This window comes from Hyperolius riggenbachi, chromosome 11 (assembly GCF_040937935.1).
Source record: "Hyperolius riggenbachi isolate aHypRig1 chromosome 11, aHypRig1.pri, whole genome shotgun sequence".
NCBI lineage: Eukaryota > Metazoa > Chordata > Amphibia > Anura > Hyperoliidae > Hyperolius > Hyperolius riggenbachi.
In genome coordinates, this window is record NC_090656.1 from 253694218 (window position 1) to 253720546 (window position 26329).

General features: G+C 43.1%; 1 protein-coding gene across 7 annotated transcripts in view; it reads right to left on the reverse strand.

Moving 5' to 3' along the window:
* Positions 1 to 26329, reverse strand: part of DGKZ (diacylglycerol kinase zeta) — a 514388-nt gene that overhangs the window by 198113 nt on the left and 289946 nt on the right. For all 7 annotated transcript variants that reach the window (XM_068260321.1, XM_068260320.1, XM_068260319.1 and 4 more), the window contains 2 exons: positions 25582 to 25681; positions 11478 to 11573 (listed from right to left, as the gene is read on the reverse strand). In XM_068260321.1, coding sequence (XP_068116422.1) covers positions 11478 to 11573; positions 25582 to 25681 — 196 coding nt within the window. The remainder of the gene's footprint in view (positions 1 to 11477; positions 11574 to 25581; positions 25682 to 26329) is intronic.

A 26329-nucleotide genomic window follows, 5' to 3' on the forward strand; every position in this document is an offset into this window, starting at 1 on the left:
TAGCATTCTCAGTAAGAAGGATTTTTGGTCTCTGAGCCCACTTATACTTTGCTGGTGTTTGGGGTCACCGTGAGCGGTCTGTGCACTCTAGAACAATTCCTGTAATAGCCTAATCTAATAAATATATATAAATGGTGGAAAACCCATCAAGATTATAAATGCCTGATGGGAAACCGCGGCAATAACCACATGTAAGACTCCAGAACTCCACGTTCCGCTCCTTACGTCTGTTTTTAATTGTACATCCAAATTGAGTTTTGCGATATTGTTCCTTGTTTCATCCTTCGGCCAGGCAGAAGATGCGTAATGTCATTAAAGGAAAACGTCATTAGTGTGCTAAGACAAAAAAAGTGCTAAAAACTCATTAAAGCCACCAGACAGTGATTGCATTAAGCTGGGAGAACGTTTATCAAATGAGACATAAAAGGGAAACTATAGCCTAGATCTTTAGACACAAACATGAAAGGGATTACCGTAGCTTGAAGTGGACTCTTGCCCAGGACAGAAGGGAAACAGAGAAATGTACCCTGTATGTATTTAGAGAGTGTAGCCTGTCTAAAGGTGGCCATACACTTATAGATTTGCAGCAGATTCGACCATCGGATAGATTTCTGTCAGATGCCTGTCAAGTCGAATCTGAAAGGAATCTGATGTGTGCCACACACTAAAAACAGATTTCCAATACATTTCAGAATTCAATCTATTGGAAATCTATATGAAATTGACCTAAATTCATTATAGGATCATTAGCTCCATTGCAACTCCATGGGCCATCGATCTGCTGCAAGCAGCAGATCGACCTAGATGTTCCATCTAATCAAATAGATCAAATTGATTGAAATCGATCAGCCACAATTCGATCAATTGGCTCAGTTGATGGAATCGATTTTTCGATGGCTGAAGTCGACCACTGTATGTGCCCCCTTAATTCTTCCTCATCTGTGACTAATCACAAGTGTTATTTGACCTCCCAGATGGCTGCCTCAACAAGATGTCTGCTTCCATGAAAGCAGGAAATAGACGCTGCATAATTATTGCAGGATTTGTATCAGCTGTAACAAAGAAATGTTTTAATATCAAAGGTTATTACGCTGTTGCTTATCTTTTAGAGCAGAGAGGAAGTTCTGAGTTCAAGTCCGCTTTATTTATAAAAATATTTTTGGCATTTGGGAGTTCATGTTGCGTTTTTTTTTTTTTCTTTGGTTTGATATTTTGTAACTGGCATTTTTGGTGACTGCTGTGAGGAGACTGTGTATGAAAGCTCTGTGGCTTTGAGGTGTGCTTCCAGCATAACTCAAACCTAATTTGGAGCTGTGCGACTTGCAGGAAGCAGAAGCTTCAAGCTCTCGGTAGCTGGTATTGTAGTCGGCCACCTCTGCTGTCAGCAGGAGAGAGTTATCTGTGCCACTCGGTGCCAATCTCCCAAAACAGCTCTGGAAAGCCTCTGCTAAGAATTTCCGCTGTGTTCCAACAAAAGGTCAGCTACACATAAACAATAACCCGCGTAGCCGGGAGAGGAAGGCCATGTGACCAGCCGAGATCGGAGTGGATGGACCAGCACGGCCCAATGTACACAGCGGAGATCAGGGGGCCGGACCAGCACGCCACAATGTACACAGCGGAGATCAGGGGGCCGGACTAGCACGCCACAATGTACACAGCGGAGATCAGGGGGCCAGACCAGCACACCACAATGTACACAGCGGAGATCAGAGGGGCAGACCAGCACAACACAATGTACACAGCGGAGATCAGGGGGCCGGACCAGCACGCCACAATGTACACAGCGGAGATCAGGGGGGCCGGACCAGCACGCCACAATGTACACAGCGGAGATCAGGGGGGCCGGACAAGCACACCACAATGTACACAGCGGAGATCAGGGGGCCGGACCAGCACGCCACAATGTACACAGCGGAGATCAGGGGGCCGGACCAGCACGCCACAATGTACACAGCGGAGATCAGGGGGCCGGACCAGCACGCCACAATGTACACAGCGGAGATCAGGGGGCCGGACCAGCACGCCACAATGTACACAGCGGAGATCAGGGGGCCCGGACCAGCACGCCACAATGTACACAGCGGAGATCAGGGGGGCCGGACAAGCACACCACAATGTACACAGCGGAGATCAGGGGGCCGGACCAGCACACCACAATGTACACAGCGGAGATCAGGGGGCCGGACCAGCACACCACAATGTACACAGCGGAGATCAGGGGGCCGGACCAGCACACCACAATGTACACAGCGGAGATCAGGGGGCCGGACCAGCACACCACAATGTACACAGCGGAGATCAGGGGGCCGGACAAGCACGCCACAACGTACACAGCGGAGATCAGGGGGCTGGACCAGCATGCCAAAGAGGCGGACTCTGTGCTGGGAACAGCATGCTACAATGTACACAGCGGAGTCTGCGATCGCTGGGACCGGTGGCAACATGTGCTTTTCTTCTGTGACTCACTGACTGTCTTCAGAGGAGCTCACAATCTAATCCTACCATAGTCTAATGTCCTACCATATTATTATTATGTATTTATATAGCACTGACATCTTCTGCAGCACATTACAGAGTACATAGTCATGTCACTGACTGTCCTCGGAGGAGCTCACACTCTAATCCTACCATAGTCATAGTCTAATGTCCTACCATATTATTATTATTATGTATTTATATAGCACTGACATCTTCTGCAGCACATTACACAGTACATAGTCATGTCACTGACTGTCCTCAGAGGAGCTCACACTCTAATCCTACCATAGTCATAGTCTAATGTCCTACCATATTATTATTATGTATTTATATAGCACTGACATCTCCTGCAGCACATAACAGAGTACATAGTCATGTCACTGACTGTCCTCAGAGGAGCTCACACTCTAATCCTACCATAGTCATAGTCTAATGTGCTCCCATATTATTATTATGTATTTATATAGCACTGACATCTCCTGCAGCACATTACAGAGTACATAGTCATGTCACTGACTGTCCTCAGAGGGGCTCACACTCTAATCCTACCATAGTCATAGTGTAATGTCCTACCATATTATTATTATGTATTTATATAGCACTGACATCTTCTGCAGCACATTACAGAGTACATAGTCATGTCACTGACTGTCCTCAGAGGAGCTCACACTCTAATCCTACCATAGTCATAGTCTAATGTCCTCCCATATTATTATTATGTATTTATATAGCACTGACATCTCCTGCAGCACATTACAGAGTACATAGTCATGTCACTGACTGTCCTCAGAGGAGCGCACAGTCTAATCCTACCATAGTCATAGTCTAATATCCTACCACATTATTATTATGTATTTATATAGCACTGACATCTCCTGCAGCACATTACAGAGTACATAGTCATGTCACTGACTGTCCTCAGAGGAGCTCACACTCTAATCCTACCATAGTCATAGTGTAATGTCCTACCATATTATTATTATGTATTTATATAGCACTGACATCCTCTGCAGCACATTACAGAGTACAAAGTCATGTCACTGACATCTCCTGCAGCACATTACAGAGTACATAGTCATGTCACTGACTGTCCTCAGAGGAGCTCACAATCTAATCCTACCATAGTCATAGTCTAATGTCCTACCATATTATTATTATGTATTTATATAGAACTGACATCTTCTGCAGCACATTACAGAGTACATAGTCATGTCACTGACTGTCCTCAGAGGAGCTCACAATCTAATCCTACCATAGTCATAGTCTAATGTCCTACCATATTATTATGTATTTATATAGCACTGACATCTCCTGCAGCACATTACAGAGTACATAGTCATGTCACTGACTGTCCTCAGAGGAGCTCACACTGTAATCCTACCATAGTCATAGTCTAATGTCCTACCATATTATTATTATGTATTTATATAGCACTGATATCTCCTGCAGCACATTACAGAGTACATAGTCATGTCACTGACTGTCCTCAGAGGAGCTCACACTGTAATCCTACCATAGTCATAGTCTAATGTCCTACCATATTATTATTATGTATTTATATAGCACTGATATCTCCTGCAGCACATTACAGAGTACATAGTCATGCCACTGACTGTCTTCAGAGGAGCTCACAATCTAATCCTACCATAGTGTAATGTCCTACCATATTATTATGTATTATATAGCACTGTCATCTCTTGAAGCACATTACAGAGTACATAGTCATGTCACTGACTGTCCTCAGAGGAGCTCACAATCTAATCATACCATAGTCATAGTCTAATGGACCATATTATTATTATGTATTTATATAGCACTGACATCTTCTGCAGCACTGTACAGAGTACATAGTCATGTCACTGACTGTCCTCAGAGGAGCTCACACTCTAATCCTACCATAGTCATAGTCTAATGTCCTACCATATTATTATTATGTATCTATATAGCACTGACATCTCCTGCAGCACATTACAGAGTACATAGTCATGTCACTCACTGTCCTCAGAGGAGCTCACAATCTAATCCTACCATAGTCATAGTCTAATGTCCTACCATATTATTATTATGTATTTATATAGAACTGACATCTTCTGCAGCACATTACAGAGTACATAGTCATGTCACTGACTGTCCTCAGAGGAGCTCACAATCTAATCCTACCATAGTCATAGTCTAATGTCCTACCATATTATTATGTATTTATATAGCACTGACATCTCCTGCAGCACATTACAGAGTACATAGTCATGTCACTGACTGTCCTCAGAGGAGCTCACACTGTAATCCTACCATAGTCATAGTCTAATGTCCTACCATATTATTATTATTATGTATTTATATAGCACTGATATCTCCTGCAGCACATTACAGAGTACATAGTCATGTCACTGACTGTCTTCAGAGGAGCTCACAATCTAATCCTACCATAGTGTAATGTCCTACCATATTATTATGTATTATATAGCACTGTCATCTCCTGCAGCACATTACAGAGTACATAGTCATGTCACTGACTGCCCTCAGAGGAGCTCACAATCGAATCCTACCATAGTCATAGTCTAATGGACCATATTATTATTATGTATTTATATAGCACTGACATCTTCTGCAGCACTGTACAGATTACATAGTCATGTCACTGACTGTCCTCAGAGGAGCTCACACTCTAATCCTACCATAGTCATAGTCTAATGTCCTACCATATTATTATTATGTATTTATATAGCACTGACATCTCCTGCAGCACTGTACAGAGTACATAGTCATGTCACTGACTGTCCTCAGAGGAGCTCACACTCTAATCCTACCATAGTCATAGTGTAATGTCCTACCATATTATTATTATGTATTTATATAGCACTGACATCTCCTGCAGCACATTACAGAATACATAGTCATGTCACTGACTGTCCTCAGAGGAGCTCACAGTCTAATCCTACCATAGTCATAATCTAATGTCCTACCATATTATTATTATGTATTTATATAGCACTGACATCTTCTGCAGCACTGTACAGAGTACATAGTCATGTCACTGACTGTCCTCAGAGGAGCTCACACTCTAATCCTACCATAGTCATAGTCTAATGTCCTACCATATTATTATTATGTATTTATATAGCACTGACATCTCCTGCAGCACATTACAGAGTACATAGTCATGTCACTGACTGTCCTCAGAGGAGCTCACAATCTAATCCTACCATAGTCATAGTCTAATGTCCTACCATATTATTATTATGTATTTATATAGCACTGACATCTTCTGCAGCACATTACAGAGTACATAGCCATGTCACTGACTGTCCTCGGAGCTCACACTCTAATCCAACCATAGTCATAGCCTAATGTCCTACCATATTATTATTATTATGTATTTATATAGCACTGACATCTCCTGCAGCACTGTACAGAGTAAATAGTCATGCCACTGACTGTCCTCAGAGGAGCTCACAGTCTAATCCTACCATAGTCATAATCTAATGTCCTACCATATTATTATTATGTATTTATATAGCACTGACATCTTCTGCAGCACTGTACAGAGTACATAGTCATGTCACTGACCGTCCTCAGAGGAGCTCACAATCTAATCCTACCATAGTGTAATGTCCTACCATATTATTATGTATTATATAGCACTGTCATCTCCTGCAGCACATTACAGAGTACATAGTCATGTCACTGACTGTCCTCAGAGGAGCTCACAATCTAATCCTACCATAGTCATAGTCTAATGTCCTACCATATTATTATGTATTTATATAGCACTGACATCTCCTGCAGCACATTACAGAGTACATAGTCATGTCACTGACTGTCTTCAGAGGAGCTCACAATCTAATCCTACCATAGTGTAATGTCCTACCATATTATTATGTATTATATAGCACTGTCATCTCCTGCAGCACATTACAGAGTACATAGTCATGTCACTGACTGTCCTCAGAGGAGCTCACAATCTAATCCTACCATAGTCATAGTCTAATGGACCATATTATTATTATGTATTTATATAGCACTGACATCTTCTGCAGCACTGTACAGAGTACATAGTCATGTCACTGACTGTCCTCAGAGGAGCTCACACTCTAATCCTACCATAGTCATAGTCTAATGTCCTACCATATTATTATTATGTATTTATATAGCACTGACATCTCCTGCAGCACATTACAGAGTACATAGTCATGTCACTGACTGTCCTCAGAGGAGCTCACACTCTAATCCTACCATAGTCGTAGTCTAATGTCCTACCATATTATTATTATGTATCTATATAGCACTGACATCTCCTGCAGCACATTACAGAGTACATAGTCATGCCACTCACTGTCCTCAGAGGAGCTCACAATCTAATCCTACCATAGTCATAGTCTAATGTCCTACCATATTATTATTATGTATTTATATAGCACTGACATCTTCTGCAGCACATTACAGAGTACATAGTCATGTCACTGACTGTCCTCAGAGGAGTTCACACTCTAATCCTACCATAGTCATAGTCTAATGTCCTACCATATTATTATTATGTATTTATATAGCACTGACATCTCCTGCAGCACTGTACAGAGTACATAGTCATGTCACTGACTGTCCTCAGAGGAGCTCACACTCTAATCCTACCATAGTCATAGTGTAATGTCCTACCATATTATTATTATGTATTTATATAGCACTGACATCTTCTGCAGCACATTACAGGGTACATAGTCATGTCACTGACTGTCCTCAGAGGAGTTCACACTCTAATCCAACCATAGTCATAGCCTAATGTCCTACCATATTATTATTAGTATGTATTTATATAGCACTGACATCTCCTGCAGCACTGTACAGAGTAAATAGTCATGCCACTGACTGTCCTCAGAGGAGCTCACAGTCTAATCCTACCATAGTCATAGTCTAATGTCCTACCATATTATTATTATGTATTTATATAGCACTGACATCTCCTGCAGCACATTACAGAGTACATAGTCATGTCACTGACTGTCCTCAGAGGAGCTCACACTCTAATCCTACCATAGTCATAGTCTAATGTCCTACCATATTATTATTATGTATTTATATAGCAGTGACATCTCCGGCAGCATCTTACAGAGTACATAGTCATGTCACTGAATGTCCTCAGAGGAGCTCACACTCTAATCCTACCATAGTCATAGTCTAATGTCCTACCATATTATTATTATGTATTTATATAGCACTGACATCTTCTGCAGCACATTACAGGGTACATAGTCATGTCACTGAATGTCCTCAGAGGAGCTCACACTCTAATCCTATCATAATAATAATATGGTAGGACATTAGACTATGACTATGATAGGATTAGAGTGTGAGCTCCTCTGAGGACATTCAGTGACATGACTATGTACCCTGTAATGTGCTGCAGAAGATGTCAGTGCTATATAAATACATAATAATATGGTAGGACATTACACTATGACTATGGTAGGGTTAGATAGTGAGCTCCTCTGAAGACAGTCAGTGACATAACTATGTACTCTGTAATGTGCTGCAGGAGATGTCAGTGCTATATAAATACATAATAATAATATGGTAGGACATTAGACTATGACTATGTATTTATATAGCACTGACATCTCCTGCAGCACATAACAGAGTACATAGTCATGTCACTGACTGTCCTCAGAGGAGCTCACAATCTAATCCTATCATAGTCATAGCCTAATGTCCTACCATATTATTATTATTATGTATTTATATAGCACTGACATCTCCTGCAGCACATTACAGAGTACATAGTCATGTCACTGACTGTCCTCAGAGGAGCTCACACTCTAATCCTACCATAGTCATAGTCTAATGTCCTACCATATTATTATTATGTATTTATATAGCACTGACATCTCCTGCAGCACATTACAGAGTACATAGTCATGTCACTGACTGTCTTCAGAGGAGCTCACTATCTAACCCTACCATAGTCATAGTGTAATGTCCTACCATATTATTATGTATTTATATAGCACTGACATCTTCTGCAGCACATTACAGAGTACATAGTCCTGTCACTGACTGTCCTCAGAGGAGCTCATAATCTAATCCTACCATAGTCATAGTCGAATGTCCTACCATATTATTATTATTATGTATTTATATAGCACTGACATCTTCTGCAGTACTTTACAGAGTACATAGTCATGTCACTGACTGTCCTCAGAGGAGCTCACACTCTAATCCTACCATAGTCATAGTCTAATGTCCTACCATATTATTATTATGTATTTATACAGCACTGACATCTTCTGCAGCACATTACAGAGCACATAGTCATGTCACTGACTGTCCTCAGAGGAGCTCACACTCTAATCCTACCATAGTCATAGTGTAATGTCCTGCCATATTATTATTATTATTATGTATTTATATAGCACTGACATCTTCTGCAGCACATTACAGAGTACATAGTCATGTCACTGACTGTCCTCAGAGGAGCTCACACTCTAACTCTACCATAGTCATAGTCTAATGTCCTGCCATATTATTATTATGTATTTATATAGCACTGACATCTCCGGCAGCACTGTACAGAGTACATAGTCATGTCACTGACTGTCCTCAGAGGAGCTCACACTCTAATCCTACCATAGTCATAGCCTAATGTCCTACCATATTATTATTATGTATTTATATAACAGTGACATCTTCTGCAGCACTGTACAGAGCATACAGTCATGTCACTGACTGTCCTCAGGAGATCACAATCTAACCCTACCATAGTCATAGTCTAATGTCCTACCATATTATTATTATTATGTATTTATATAGCAATGACATCTCCTGCAGCACATTACAGAGTACATAGTCATGTCACTGACTGTCCTCAGAGGAGCTCACAATCTAATCCTACCATAGTCATAGTCTAATGTCCTACCATATTATTATTATGTATTTATATAGCACTGACATCTCCTGCAGCACATTACAGAGTACATAGTCATGTCACTGACTGTCCTCAGAGGAGCTCACACTCTAATCCTACCATAGTCATAGTCTAATGTCCTACCATATTATTATTATGTATTTATATAGCACTGACATCTTCTGCAGCACATTACAGGGTACATAGCCATGTCACTGACTGTCCTCGGAGCTCACACTCTAATCCAACCATAGTCATAGCCTAATGTCCTACCATATTATTATTATTATGTATTTATATAGCACTGACATCTCCTGCAGCACTGTACAGAGTAAATAGTCATGCCACTGACTGTCCTCAGAGGAGCTCACAGTCTAATCCTACCATAGTCATAATCTAATGTCCTACCATATTATTATTATGTATTTATATAGCACTGACATCTTCTGCAGCACTGTACAGAGTACATAGTCATGGCACTGACTGTCCTCAGAGGAGCTCACACTCTAATCCTACCATAGTCATAGTCTAATGTCCTACCATATTATTATTATGTATTTATATAGCAGTGACATCTCCGGCAGCATCTTACAGAGTACATAGTCATGTCACAGACTGTCCTCAGAGGAGCTCACACTCTAATCCTACCATAGTCATAGTCTAATGTCCTACCATATTATTATTATGTATTTATATAGCACTGACATCTTCTGCAGCACATTACAGGGTACATAGTCATGTCACTGAATGTCCTCAGAGGAGCTCACACTCTAATCCTATCATAATAATAATATGGTAGGACATTAGACTATGACTATGATAGGATTAGAGTGTGAGCTCCTCTGAGGACATTCAGTGACATGACTATGTACCCTGTAATGTGCTGCAGAAGATGTCAGTGCTATATAAATACATAATAATATGGTAGGACATTACACTATGACTATGGTAGGGTTAGATAGTGAGCTCCTCTGAAGACAGTCAGTGACATGACTATGTACTCTGTAATGTGCTGCAGGAGATGTCAGTGCTATATAAATACATAATAATAATATGGTAGGACATTAGACTATGACTATGGTAGGATTAGAGTGTGAGCTCCTCTGAGGACATTCAGTGACATGACTATGTACCCTGTAATGTGCTGCAGAAGATGTCAGTGCTATATAAATACATAATAATATGGTAGGACATTACACTATGACTATGGTAGGATTAGAGTGTGAGCTCCTCTGAGGACAGTCAGTGACATGACTATGTACTCTGTAATGTGCTGCAGGAGATGTCAGTGCTATATAAATACATAATAATAATAATAATATGGTAGGACATTAGGCTATGACTATGATAGGATTAGATTGTGAGCTCCTCTGAGGACAGTCAGTGACATGACTATGTACTCTGTAATGTGCTGCAGGAGAGGTCAGTGCTATATAAATACATAATACTAATATGGTAGGACATTAGACTATGACTATGTATTTATATAGCACTGAGATCTCCTGCAGCACATTACAGAGTACATAGTCATGTCACTGACTGTCCTCAGAGGAGCTCACAATCTAATCCTATCATAGTCATAGCCTAATGTCCTACCATATTATTATTATTATGTATTTATATAGCACTGACATCTCCTGCAGCACATTACAGAGTACATAGTCATGTCACTGACTGTCCTCAGAGGAGCTCACACTCTAATCCTACCATAGTCATAGTCTAATGTCCTACCATATTATTATTATGTATTTATATAGCAATGACATCTCCTGCAGCACATTACAGGGTACATAGTCATGTCACTGACTGTCCTCAGAGGAGCTCACACTCTAATCCTACCATAGTCATAGTCTAATGTCCTACCATATTATTATTATGTATTTATATAGCAATGACATCTCCTGCAGCACATTACAGGGTACATAGTCATGTCACTGACTGTCCTCAGAGGAGCTCACAATCTAATCCTACCATAGTCACGGCCAGGCATTGGACATGGGACTCCAGCACTGCAAGGCCATGGTAGAAGCTAATCCTGATTGTGCTCCCCTGTAGCTGTCTAGTATAAGGCCAGCTGGCTGCACACACACTCCACCATTACCTGGATCTTGGCCGTGCAGTTCTGCTCTCCCACGTAGCAGAAATCTCCCGACACATTAGTTTCGAACCAGAGATGGTCGCCGTACAATGCCGCCTCCTGAAAGCGAGAAGAAGTTATAGATGAATACCAGCGGAGGAAGGTGCCCTGTAAGTGTACACATATTACAATACCATTGTATACCATCAGTCTCTGACACTAGGAGACAACTGCCAACTTTATTCAAGATAAAATAACTAAACCCACTCCGCAACAACCTCAGTATTTATAGTTTATTAAAGGGAAAAAAATGACTGCCCTCCCAAGCTTCTGTATTTAAAGAGAACCGGAGGTGTATTTAAAGAATGTTATTCGCATAGTGAGGCTGGATCTGCCTATACAGCCCAGCCTCTGTTGCTATCCCAAACCCCACTAAGGCCCCCCTGCACTCTGCAATCCCTCATAAATCACAGCCACGCTGTGAGGCTGTGTTTACATCTGTAGTGTCAGTCTCAGCTGCTCCCCCGCCTCCTGCATAGCTCCGGTCCCTGCCCCCGTCCCTTCCCTCCAATCAGCGGGGAGGGAAGAGATGCAGGCGGGGACTGGAGTTCTGCAGGAGGCGGGGAGAGCAGCAGACTGACACTATAGAGATAAACACAGCCAGCTCTGACAAGCTGTTTGTCAGCAGCGTGGCTGTGATTTATGAGGGATTGCAGAGTGCAGGGGGACCTTAGGGGGGTTTGTGATAGCAACAGAGGCTGGGCTGTATAGGCAGATCCAGCCTCTGTATGCAGATAATATTCTTCAAACCCACCTCGGGTTCTCTTTAAAGGACACCCGAGGCGAAAATAAACTAATGAAATAAACGATTGTATCCATCTTCTTTCTCCTAAAAATGACTTTTATAAGATATTCCACAGTTTTATTTTATGTTTAAATCTACTTTATAAGTTTTAACTGATTTATTGTTTTGCTCAATGACACATTCATTGAAGTATTCCAGAGCTAAAATCTATGAACTATTTTACCCTTTTCATCTCTTTCCTGCTCTCATAAGCCATTTTCTGCTAGGAAAGTGATTTATGGTTGGAATTTCTTATCAGTGAGGGTCACACTGTAGTCTGACCCGGTCCTGACTCAGACAGGAACTGCCACTTACATACCTGATGTGTAACTCTTTCAGGCAGAGAAAGAAAGGAAGGAAGAAAGGAACACAGACTAGTTATTTGTGTGTACATACCCATGTCTATCTCATCATGTCACCTCGGGTATCCTTTAAACTCCCAGTTGCTGAGAAAGTTACTTATGTATATAATTCCCTCCCGAGCTTCAGTCTCAGTCCCCTGTGTGGTACAATTTCCTCCCCCCACTGCTGGGTCAATCACTATGTGGCATAATTCTCTCCCCCAGCTGCTGTGAATAACAGACCATAATACAAGAGTCTTCAGGTAATGGTGGCAGAATTGTGGTAATACAATTACAATTCATAACAAGCTATAGGACTTCACCTTGAGCTTGAGCTCTACTCCTGTAACCTGCTTGAGCTCTACTCTGTGACTGCAGTTATATCTTAAAGGGAACCAGAAGTGAGAGCAATATGGAGGCTGCCATATTTCCTTTTAAGCAATACCAGTTGCCTGGCTCTCCTGCTGATCCTCTGCCTCTAATACTTATAGCCAGAGCCCCTGAACAAGCATGCAGAACAGTTGCTCTGACTGAAGTGTGACAAGATTAGCCACATGCTTATTTCTGGTGTGATTCGGACACTACTGCAGCCAAATAGATCAGCAACACTGCCAGGTAACTAGCATTGCTTAAAAGGAAATAAAAATGGCATCCTCCATATACCTCTACCATCAGGTTCCCTTGCCGTGCGTTCCACTCCGGAACATTCAGCTCACGGTTAAACACGACAGGTTACATTGTTTCCGTATTCACAAACGAGATGAACATCTGTGTGCTGATCCAGGGTTTATACATCCTAAAATAACCACAATGCAAATAAGATGCAAAGCTCTGTGGATCCGCCATTGTGCTGCGCAAATCTTATTTGCAAACCAAATCCAGTGTGGGCCTGTTACAGTGTGAGCAGAGATACGCTGCCACTGCTGACCAGTTTACAGAGGAATCAGAGGAGGCAGCAGTCTGCAGGCAGTTCTCAGTAACAGCAGTGCTATTTATACAGGTGAGACTTTCCCCATCACAGGATCCGCCCAACCCGCCTCCAACACCGCAATGTCTGAGAATAAAGGGGACCTGTACTGAAAATAGCGTAACGAATAAAACTGCTTATTGTTTACAATATTCATTTATAGATTATTTAGTCAGTGTTTGCCCATTTTAAAATCTCTCCTCTCCCTGATTTACATTCTGATATATTAATCACAGGCGTTTATCATGTATTCTTTAGTCCTGTCAGGTGATGACTTAGGAAGGTTTGTTTATTGAGAGTTCTAAAGCCACTAGAAAATATACCTGGTCGCCTGTATGGATTGGACATGCTGAAAATGTGATAAGATCAGAGAGAGATCTGTCTGTTGGCCGACTGGCCGCAGCAATCACTACATGTATGGCCACCTTTCATGAGAGTGAGGGACTGGGGAAGAGGAGGGAATGGGAGGGTTATAGGAAGGAAAAAGCCCGCCTCTTCCTGTCAGATTGCATCTGAGGAAAGTATTGTACTGTTAATGCATCTTAAAGTGAACTGAGCAGCATTTTTAAGGGGTGATAGGACACTGTTCTTCAAACGCTTTTGAGAAGTCACAGGATTACCTTCCCTCTGCCCTTATTTGTCCAGGGGGAGGTGTGAAGGGGAGGCAGATGGCAGCTCCTACAGCTATTAGAAACGAAGACAGAGTGCAGGAAAAAAAAAGCTGCTTGGATCCCTGTAAAATGATTGCACATTGCCGGGAGCCCACAGAAAAGGACTTTATTAGTTTTATTTCAAAGTTTAGAAGATTGATTGTAAACACTGTAATATTGTGACAATTTACAGTTGTTAGTGGACTTGTAATCGTTACCTCTTTTGGAAATTCATAGCTGACTGTAAGCTAAACTTTAAAATACAGTGTGATGTAAAAGTTTGTGCAACCTTGTTAATCGTCATGATTTTCCTGTATAAATCGTTGGTTGTTACGATAAAAAATGTCAGTTAAATATATCATATAGGAGACACACACAGTGATATTTGAGAAGTGAAATGAAGTTTATTGGATTTACAGAACGTGCGCAATAATGGTTTAAATAAAATTAGGCAGGTGCAAAAATGTGGGCACTATTGTCATTTTATTGATTCCAAAACCTTTAGAACTAATTATCGGAACTCAATTTGGCTTGGTAAGCTCAGTGACCCCTGCCCTACATACACAGGTGAATCCAATTATGAGAAAGAGTATTTAAGGGGGTCAATTGTAAGTTTCCCAACTTTTTTAATTGTAGCAACATGGGGGTCTCAAAACAACTCTCAAATGACCTGAAGACAAAGATTGTTCACCATCATGATTTAGGGGAAGGATACAGAAAGCTGTCTCAGAGATTTCAGCTGTTTGTTTCCACAGTTAGGAACATATTGAGGAAATGGAAGACCACAGGCTCAGTTCAAGTTAAGGTTTGAAGTGGCAGACCAAGAAAAATCTCGGATAAACAGAAACGATGAAAGGTGAGAACGGTCAGAGTCACCCCACAGACCAGCACCACTTATTTATACAGGAAAATCATGACGATTAACAAGGTTGCCCAAACTTTCGTGTCCCATCGCCATTAAATGACAGAACAATAAATACAGCACTGATCACTGCTGCATTTTTATTATGGAGGTGGAGCGATTTTCTCCTCTGTTATACATTATTTGTTTAACCAATTAGCAGCTTCAAACAAAATGGTTCGTTTGAAAGCTGCTGATGCATTCTAAAGGTGACCACACACACCATACAATTTTTTAAAAATATTTTTTCAACTCAATAATTGGAATCAATTTTGTAACTTTTCAAAAATCTGACTAATGCACCACACACATATGTTCAATTTTTAATCAATTATGATAAAAATGACTGAAAACAGAAAAATATTTCTTGGGTCTGTTTATTAAGAAATTGTCAATCTACCCTACAACATTCAATTTTCATATACATTGATCAGAAAAACCCAACACTCTTGATCTTCTTTCATCAAATAAAAATTGGAAATTCCATCAGATATCTCAAATGAATAAAAAAAGCGGTGACGATTTTTCGGTACAATTGATCATGTTTATCGAATTTGTGTAAAACTGGATCTTTTAATTGTATGGTGTGTGTGGCCACCTTAACCACTTCACCCCAGAGGAGTTTTTGCCCTGACGGACAAGAGCGATTTTCACCTTTCAGTGCTCATCCCTTTCATTTGCCAATAGCTTAATCACTACTAATTGTTTCTTTCACCACCAATTTGGCTTTTTGGGGTTGATATTTGTTTTCAGTAATTACTTTATTTTCTATGCATTTTTGTAATGGATTGCGGAGACACCGCCGCGCGGTCTGGCAGCGGAGCGGCTGTCTCCACGTTCAGACCGGCGGTTTCCGCACAGCAGCATGCTTCTGGTTTGTCTGAGCCTAGTAGTGCACACAGATGGAGAGCTATGCCCGCGCGCGCTAACAGGCAGGCCCTTTATGCCAATAGGAGAGGGATCAGCTGATCCCAGCGCGGTGGGTGATTGGCTGAGTGGTGCTGGGCGGCGCTGAGGAGCGCTGCACTATATATACTTCTTGCCTGTCAGTTGCTGGTTGTCTGCCGTTGCGAATACTTACGTGTGAGCACTCAGACCAGTCAGATCTCACAGTGTGTTAGAACCAGGAGGACCTGGGAATTCACACTTAGCCAGATTACATTTGTGTTATATGTTAGACCAGTTCCAGGGTGTTGTGACCACGGACCTCACACCCAAGCTTAGGGATACTGTGTCATTGCTGTGTTATCATTTAGACCAGTTCCAGGGTGTTGTGACCACGGACCTCACACCCAAGCTTAGGGATACTGTGTCATTTGATGTGTTATACTTTAGACTAGTTCCAGGGTGTTGTGACCACGGACCTCAAACCCAAGCTTAGGGATACTGTGTCATTGCTGTATTATCATTTAGACCAGTTCCACGGTTTTGGGACCAAGGACCTCACACCCAAGCTTAGGGATACTGTGTCATTGCTGTGTTATACTCTAGACTAGTTCCTGGGTGTCGAGACCAAGGAACTCACACCCCAGTCTAGGACTTTGTTATACTTGTATGTTATGACCATTTTCTCTGTCGACCTTTCTCTTGCTCTCTGATTCGGTACCTCTGCATATCTGCCTACCTGTTGCCAGACCCTGCCTGTACCCGGTTACCGAATCAATCTCTCTCTCTCTCTCTCTGTACCTGATCTGCTCGTGTGTTGCTGACCTGGCCTGCCCGACCACCCAAGCTGTCACTCTCCCTGAGTGCCCAGTCTAACTGTACTAGCAGTAACACCATTCCACCAGGTGTTGGCTGCAGTATAGTCTGATTCCCAGTATAACAGGGAATCATTGGCTCCCAGGTTATCTCTATCCCCTCTCCTAGGAGATAGTTCCCACACAGCCAAAGGCCACCTGCTCCTCGGGTGGTCCATGCTCATAACTTCTGCGTCTCTCGTCCCACGGGAGATAGCCTACTGTTGCACCAAAACACTTACTCATTACTAGGTGTCCAGAGGTTAGTCATACTTGTATTATCGGTGATTCTGCAGATCATCAATAATCAGGTATACATCTGTATTCTTTGTGATACTGCAGATCACCAATAATCAGATTCTCTCTGTGTGTTGACACCGATCGTTACAATTTTAAAGGGAAAAACAAGGAAAAAATGAAAAAATACACTATTTCTCCAATTTCATCCCCTATAGTTTTAAGATGAACACCGCTACTGTGCATAAAACCCACACATTGTATCTGCCTATTTGTTCTGGTTATCACAAGATTTTAATTATGTCTTTAGTACAAAGTATGGTGACAAGATATTATTTGGAAATAAAGGTGTATTTTTTCTTTGGTGGGTTTTTTTTCCACTAATCTCACGTGCACAGCGGCAGCAGCACTGTCTGCCTTATAAAAACGTCCTGGAACCATTAAGAGGCTGTAGCAGGACGTTTTTATAAGTCAGCTTTTCATTAAAGTGGACCCAAATTAAAAATACAAGCTTTCAGAAATAAAATCTATTTTCTAAATTATAATAATAAATAGCAGCCTTTTTTCAGCTGCATGATGACAAATATAAAATATTTTACATTTATTGGAGGAACCCCTCCCTTCCTTTCAAATTTCCGGGACAGAATCCGGCAGACTGGTGGAGTAGGTGGTGTCCAGCAATGGAGGAATTGCTAATGGCTGCCACCAGTATAACCCTAGTAATGAAAAGAGAAGGGTGAAAAGCATGCACTGAAATGATCATAGGCTTGAAGGAGTGTTTATCTTTGTATGTGTCAGAGTGGTGCAACTAAATATTATGAATTAAAAAAGTTTGGTTTGTGTCCGCTTTAAGGGGTTAAAGGAAAAGTCAGAGCAAAAAGAAAAAAAAACAGATCTACTTGCCTGAGGCTTCCTCCAGCCCCGGCAGCCTATCTGTCCCTCCCAGTAGCTCCGGCGTCCTGTGTTCCCCTCTGTTGGAGATACTGACCTCACCAGGTCGGCATCTATTGCGCCTGCATGAGCGTACTGCCGCGCCGCTCGCGGTCACACTCCCGTTGCCTGGAGCATTATGCACAGGCACAGAAGTACTGTTAACCACTTCAAGACCATACGCTTACACCCCCCGTAGTGACCAGGCTATTTTTTACTGATTAGGGTTCTGCAGCTTTAAATGCTCGCTGCAGAGCAGTAAAAGTCAGCACACAAGTGATCCCCCATCCCTTTTCTGTCCACCAACAGAGCTCTCTGTTGGTGGGCTCTGATCCCTGCCGGCATGTTTGTTTATGTATTAATATATTTATTTGTTGGTGTTTTTTAATTAAATTTGACTATTTTTTCCCCTCCCTCCCTCCCTCCCCCCGCCAGCCAACCACAACGATCGGCTGTCATAGGCATCAGCCTATGAGAGCCGATTGCTTCTGTGCCTCCCAGGGGGACAGCCGAGTCACACGGCTGTCACCAGTACTGCGCTGCCGTAGATCGCAGCACTGTACAATGTAAATAGACGGCGGTTTCAGTCTCCTAGCGGCGATCGCTGCTGGGAGACCGATGACGGAGAGAAGCTCCATCACTCAAGTTGGGATGGGCGCGCCAATTGCGCACGATCCGCAGCAACACACTTGGACTTCCCGGCAACTGGTGTTAGGCGGTCCTGGGGCTGCTGCTGCATTCACACCAATTGGTGTGACGCGGTCATTAAGTAGTTAAGCCTCTGCCTGCAAATCTTGTTTGGTTGCCTAGTGTAGCCATGCAGAGCGGGTGGCAGGGGGCAGTTCTAGTTACCTGCTCCGGACGGCTTCCTCTCTTACTCCACCGGCGGCTCAGAACTTCCGGCAGGTCTTCTGGGTCCCGATCACATGATGTGTCATGTGATCTGGATCCAAGTGACAGTGTCAGCGTCACAGCGCCACCTGGTGGTGGTAGAGACTCTTCTATCACTCCTCTTCCACCACCGTGTGGCGCTGTAACGCTGGCACGGTCTCATTGATATCAGTCACACGTCATATCATGTGATCGGGACCAAGAAGACATGTCGGGATTACATCGCCACCGCGATGGAGGGAGAAGCGGCCATTCCAGCCATATGGACAGGTATGTATATGAGCTCCCTGCCGCCCGCTCTGCCTACCCTGCCATTCTGGGGAAGGCACACTTTCCCAGCCGCAGGAGAAATTCACCACTGCAGCCACATAAAGTTTTACTTAATTTGGCTGCTAAAGAGTTAATATATTTAGCGTTCTGCCGAGAGAGCCCTCTGGCAGCCCACCAAGGTCCGGACATGAAGGCGGTGCGACAGCAACATCGGCAAGATGGAAACTCTGCCGTACGGCAACTCAGCCGGGAGACAAAGTCATCACCGGGGAAGCCCAAAACAAGAACGGTTAATAAGAGTATAAGAACTGTCCAAAAGGGATAATTAAAAGCAGGGCGGCTCCAGCGATGTGAATATTACAGGAGAAGAAAGCAAGCTTACAGAGTGTTTCCGCACAGGAACTGGGAAAGCCGGGGGTCTCCAGGGGCTGAGGACAACCCAAACAGGAAGACAGAACATTTCTTAGGCGGGGGGGAGTTGTAGCTGCATTTTTATGAAGTCGCTATTGACAGAGCACACATTATACTCCCATAACAAGAGTTTTCAGAAGGTGGCCAAACATATACCAAGTCCGCAGCCCAACCGAACATCCAATTCCAGATTATTTTATTAGCATTCGAGCATTTTACACTCGGCGGGAAGGCAGGCGGGTCACTAGGCCGATTTTGGATAGATTACATGCTGAAATCTATCAGAAATCGGTGTGCGGTGTATGGGCAAGTGTCTCCCTGATCAGATACGATTAGTGTGAGATACTGATGTACGGGCAACTCAAGTCCTACAAAGCGCTTAGTTAAAGGGACACAGGGTAAAATGGAGGCTAGCACATGTAGCTGTGAGAAGGGCGCAGGTAAGTTTGGGTGTGCCTACCTTATTTTTTTAATATATTCCCCTACTGTAAATTAATTCCTAAATTTCCTTGCCGACAATCTTTCTGTAATTCGGGCTCAGTCTGTTGATGCTGCCCAAATTACACAGTGAGGGAGAGGGAGTGGCAGCCTGGCCACACCCCATTCTCAAAATGCGTTGTTGGATGGAGGGCAAGTGGCAGCATTGCGACACCACCTTCTGGCTAAAGGTGGCCACACACCATACAATTTTTTTAAAATATCTGTTCAATTTAACAATTGCAATGCATTTTTCTGACTGATTGTAATATTTCAAAATTATGACCAATGTACCACACAACTATGTTCATTTTTTTCCCCAATTATGATAAAAATGATTGGAAACCCAGAGAAAATTGCTAGGGTGTGTATATTAATAAATGAACAGTCCAACACACACCATACAATCTTTAGTAGAAATTGAGGAGAAATATCTGGCATTTCGGATCGATTTAAATCGAAAAAAAACGGGAAATCCGATCGGATTTTTAAGTCGAATTAAAAAAAGCTTTCGATTTTTTCGGGAGATCCGATTGTTTTTATCGAATTACTGTAAAATCGGATCATTTTATTGTATAGTGTGTGGCCACCTTTAGATTATCAGGAGTGACAGTCTACCTGCAGTCCATTCCTAAAACGCACTGCAAGATGCAAAGTAAGTGAAAGCCACATCCCACCACCCCCTCCCACTGAGAATAGCAGGAAGGAGGAGGAGTGACATTCTGGCCACACCTTATAACCAAGACGAAGAGCAGGAAGAGGGCAAGTGGATACTGAGCCACACCTCCCTTTCACTGATAGTTTGAGGGAGAGAGGGAGGAGGCTTGGTAGTCTGGCCACACCTACTTTTCATTGATACTGGGATGGAGAGAGGGAGGGGACTTGGCAGTCTGGCCACACCCCATTTCTAAAGTTCACTGCAGGATGTAAGGAAACGGGCAGCTCTACCACAAATCCCTACCGACTGCGAGTATCAGGAGGAAGGGGAACTGGCAGCACTGGAAGCCTGGAAAGAAGTCTCACATCAAGTCTGCATCATTAGGAATTATAAAATTGCTTTACTTCAGCTTTGTGGGGAGAGATGCAAAGACCAAGTTGTTGAAATTCATACACAATGGCCCCACAATGAACCCGAGGTAAGAGGGATATGGAGGCTGCCATTTTTATTTCCTGTTAAACAATACCAGTTGCCTGGCTGCCCTGCTGATCTATTTGGCTGCAGTAGTGTCTGAATCACACCAGAGACAAGCATGCAGCTAATCTTGCCAGATCTGACAATAATGTCAGAAACACCTGATCTGCTGCATGCTTGTTCAGGGGCTATGGCTAAAAGTATTAGAGGCAAAGGATCAGCAGGACTGCCAGGCAACTAGTACTGCTTAAAAGGAAATAAATATGGCAGCCTCCATATAACTCTCACCTCGGGTTCACTTTAACTACGAAATAATTTCCCATCATGTTGGAAAGGAGGCCTTGGGTACGGCATACGATTTGATTATAAAGGGCTGTGCAGTACATAGATGAGGCAGGAAGGACAATCCTGCATACATAATAAGTACGGACTGTGAGTAAAGAGGACTCCGCTGGGGACATATGGGCGCCAGAAATAGCTACTAGCAGAATATTGGTAAAAACTGCCAACATTCTACTATTGGGCTGTGGTAATTTAACATATACAGTGGGTTGCAAAAGTATTCGGCCCCCTTGAAGTTTTCCACATTTTGTCACATTACTGCCACAAACATGAATCAATTTTTTTGGAATTCCACGTGAAAGACCAATACAAAGTGGTGTACAAGTGAGAAGTGGAACGGAAATCATACATCATTCCAAACATTTTTTACAAATAAATAACTGCAAAGTGGGGTGTGCGTAATTATTCAGCCCCCCGAGTCAATACTTTGTAGAACCACCTTTTGCTGCAATTACAGCTGCCAGTCTTTTAGGGTATGTCTCTACCAGCTTTGCACATCTACAGACTGAAATCCTTGCCCATTCTTCTTTGCAAAACAGCTCCAGCTCAGTCAGATTAGATGGACAGCGTTTGTGAACAGCAGTTTTCAGATCTTGCCACAGATTCTCGATTGGATTTAGATCTGGGCTTTGACTGGGCTATTCTAACACATAGATATGTTTTGTTTTAAACCATTCCATTGTTGCCCTGGCTTTATGTTTAGGGTCATTGTCCTGCTGGAAGGTGAACCTCCGCCCCAGTCTCAAGTCTTTTGCAGTCTCCAAGAGGTTTTCTTCCAAGTTTGCCCTGTATTTGGCTCCATCCATCTTCTCATCAACTCTGACCAGCTTCCCTGTCCCTGCTGAAGAGATGCACCCCCCGAGCATGATGCTGCCACCACCATATTTGACAGTGGGGATGGTTAGAGATGTCGCGAACCTCCGATTTTCGGTTCGCGAACCCTGTTTGTGAACCTCAGCGAAAGGTTCGGTTCGCGAAAAAGTTTGCGCCCCGCAATAGTCTTCAATGGGGAGGCGAACTTTGAAAATTTGAAAAAATTCTACCGGCTGGAAAAATGATAGAAAACATGTTTCAAGGGCTCTAATACCTGAAGGCCCTCCCTCCTCCCTCCAAGGGCTCGAATACCTGAAGGCCCTCCCTCCTCCCTCCAACCCTTCTACCCTTCTACCTATTCCCTCCTCCCTCCTACCGGAGGGAGGAGGGACTCATCTGCCAGGGAATTATACTATTTCAAAAACCAGTTTACATACCATAGCTGGGAATCGAACCCAGCTCTCACTGTGTGGTGGGCAAGCATCCTAACCGCTGTACCACAACAGTACTAACTGATGCTGGCCTAGCATTTACTATTTATGCTCAATGCAATAGAAACATTAGGTTGCTTAAAGGGAACCTTAACTGAGAGTGATATGGATGTTTCCTGTAAACAATACCAGTTGCCTGGCAGTCCCGCTGATCTCTGTGACTGCAATAGTGGCTGAATCACACCCTGAAACAAGCATGCAGCTAATCCAGTCTGACTTCAGTCAGAGCACCTGATCTGCATGCTTGTTCAGGGGCTGTGGCTAAAAGTATTAGAGACACAGGATCAATAGGCTATTCAGGTAACTGGTATTATTTTAAAAGGAAAAATCCATATCCTTCACGTTTAGGTTCCCTTTAAGGATTTGTAGCATAAAAGCCAACTCACATTGGCTGGGATTTGAACCTGGGTCTCACTGTGTGGTGGGCAAGCACCCTAACCACTGTACCACAACAGTACTAACTGAAGCTGGCCTAGCATTTACCATTTATGCTCAATACAAGAGAAAAAGTAGACAAGACAAATAACATTTATATCACGCTTTTCTCCTGGCGGACTCAAAGCACCAGAGCTGCAGCCACTAGGGCATGCTCTATAGGCAGTAGCAGTGTTAGGAAGACTTGCCTAAGGTCTCCTACTAAATAGGTGCTGGCTTACTGTTTACTTTTTCTCTTGTATTGAGCATAAATGGTAACTGCTAGGCCAGCTTCAGTTAGTACTGTTGTGGTACAGTGGTTAGCGTGCTTGCCCACCACACAGTGAGACCCAGGTTCAAATCCCAGCCAATGTGAGTTGGCTTTTATGCTACAAATCCTTAAAGGGAACCTAAAGGGAGAAGGATATGGATTTTTCCTTTTAAAATAATACCAGTTGCCTGAATCGCCTGCTGATCCTGTGTCTCTAATACTTTTAGCCACAGCCCCTGAACAAGCATGCAGATCAGGTGCTCTGACTGAAGTCAGACTGGATTAGCTGCATGCTTGTTTCAGGGTGTGATTCAGCCACTATTGCAGTCACAGAGATCAGCTGGACTGCCAGGCAATAGGTATTGTTTACAGGAAACATCCATATCACTCTCAGTTAAGGTTCCCTTTAAGCAACCTAATGTTTCTATTGCATTGAGCATAAATAGTAAATGCAAGGCCAGCTTCAGTTAGTACTGTTGTGGTACAGCGGTTAGGATGCTTGCCCACCACACAGTTAGACCTGGGTTCGATTCCCAGCTATGGTATGTAAACTGGTTTTTGAAATAGTATAATTCCCTGGCAGATGAGACCCTCCTCCCTCCGGTAGGAAGGAGGAGGGAATAGGTAGAAGGGTAGAAGGGAGGAGGGAGAAGGGAGGTGGGAGGAGGGAGAAGGGAGGTGGGAGGAGGAAGTAGCAGCTGTCCCTTAACTAATTAGTGTAGGCAGACAAGTGAGTGAAATGGCATAAGGACCTTGCTTGGAGGAGGGAGGGGGGGCGGGCCTCCAGCAGTGAGAGCAGTGTGTTTGGCAATAAGCTGACTGTAATGTAGAGGGTCAAAGTTTTGCTCAATAGATCATTATGAGGCGAATCGAACTTCCGCAAAAGTTCGCCTGGTGCAGGTGAACGCGAACCCCCAAAGTTCGGCTGGAACCGTTCGCCGGCGAACAGTTCGCTACATCTCTAGGGATGGTGTGTTCAGAGTGATGTGCAGTGTTAGTTTTCCGCCACACATAGCGTTTTGCATTTTGGCCAAAAAGTTCCATTTTGGTTTCATCTGACCAGAGCATCTTCTTCCACATGTTTGGTGTGTCCCCCACATGGCTTGTGGCAAACTGCAAACGGGACTTCTTATGCTTTTCTGTTAACAATGCCTTTCTTCTTGCCACTCTTCCATAAAGGACAACTTTGTACAGTGCATGACTAACAGTTGTCCTATGGACAGATTCCCCCACCTGAGCTGTAGATCTCTGCAGCTCGTCCAGAGTCACCATGGGCCTCTTGACTGCATTTCTGAACAGCGCTCTCCTTGTTCGGCCTGTGAGTTTAGGTGGATGGCCTTATCTTGGTAGGTTTACAGTTGTGCCATACTCCTTCCATTTCTGAATGATTGCTTGAACAGTGCTCCTTGGGATGTTCAAGGCTTTGGAAATTTTTTGTAGCCTAAGCCTGCTTTCCATTTCTCAATAACTTGATCCCTGACCTGTCTGGTGTGTTCTTTGGACTTGATGGTGTTGTTGCTCCCAATATTCTCTTAGACAACCTCTGAGGCCCTCACAGAGCAGCTGTATTTGTACTGACATTAGATTACACACAGGTCCACTCTATTTAGTCATTAGCACTCATCAGGCAATGTCTATAGGCAACTGACTGCACTCAGATCAAAGGGGGCTGAATAATTATGCACACCCCACGTTGCAGTTATTGATATGTAAAAAATGTTTGGAATCATGTATGATTTTCGTTCCACTTCTCAGGTGTACACTACTTTGTATTGGTCTTTCACGTGGAATTCTAATAAAATTGATTCATGTTTGTGGCAGTAATGTGACAAAATGTGGAAAACTTCAAGGGGGCCGAATACTTTTGCAACCCACTGTATCTACAGTGATATGGGGCGGGGCATACTCACACTCCAGTCTACCGTGCTGCGTGTGATTGGTCCATTCCCGAGCTGCATAAATCATAGTGTGTCGTGTATACAGTGATACGAGGCGGGGCATACTCACACTCCAATCCACGGTGCTGCGGATGTGCGTTTCCGAGTCGCTCGGCAGGACGCTGGAGGACGGCGTCAGGTGCTGGGCTCCCGATTTGGCAATGGCTTTTCTGCAAGAGATTAGTAGACAGCTGAGAGAGTGCGGGAAACTGCTTAATGTCAACATCCTACCTGCCCAAACCAGCCTGAGGGCTCAAACCCACTAGCAGCCTTTTCTAAGCGCCAGTGATTTGTACAGCTCTTGCTGATGCAATGCTATGGGGGATTCTTATACAATCACATCGCTCAAGTGGGACCACACCCAGAGCATTACATTAGCAAGAGCTTTTCACATCACAAACCACTCAGAAAAGCGCTGCTAGTGGGTTCCAGGCCTGATACAGACTGCGGCAATAGCTATTCAATATCACGCAGTTAAAGAACCACCATCGCAAAAAAACTGTAAAATGTAAAATACACGCGTATATGAAGTACATTTCTCCCAGAGTAACATTCACTATCAAATTCTTTTCTCCTATGTGGTTGTCACTTTCAGTAAGGCAGTAAAAATAGAACAGATCTGACAGGTTTTGGACTAGTCCATCTACTCACGGGTGACTTTCAGTATTTGCTTAATTGTTTACAAAAGCATTCTATGGAAAGAATCTATATTAGGTTGCAGACAGAGACAGACACTCCCTGCTAGGGATGATCAGTGAGACGCAAAAAATCCAGAATTTATGCAAGATGATGTAAATTCTGGATGCAAATATATGCGG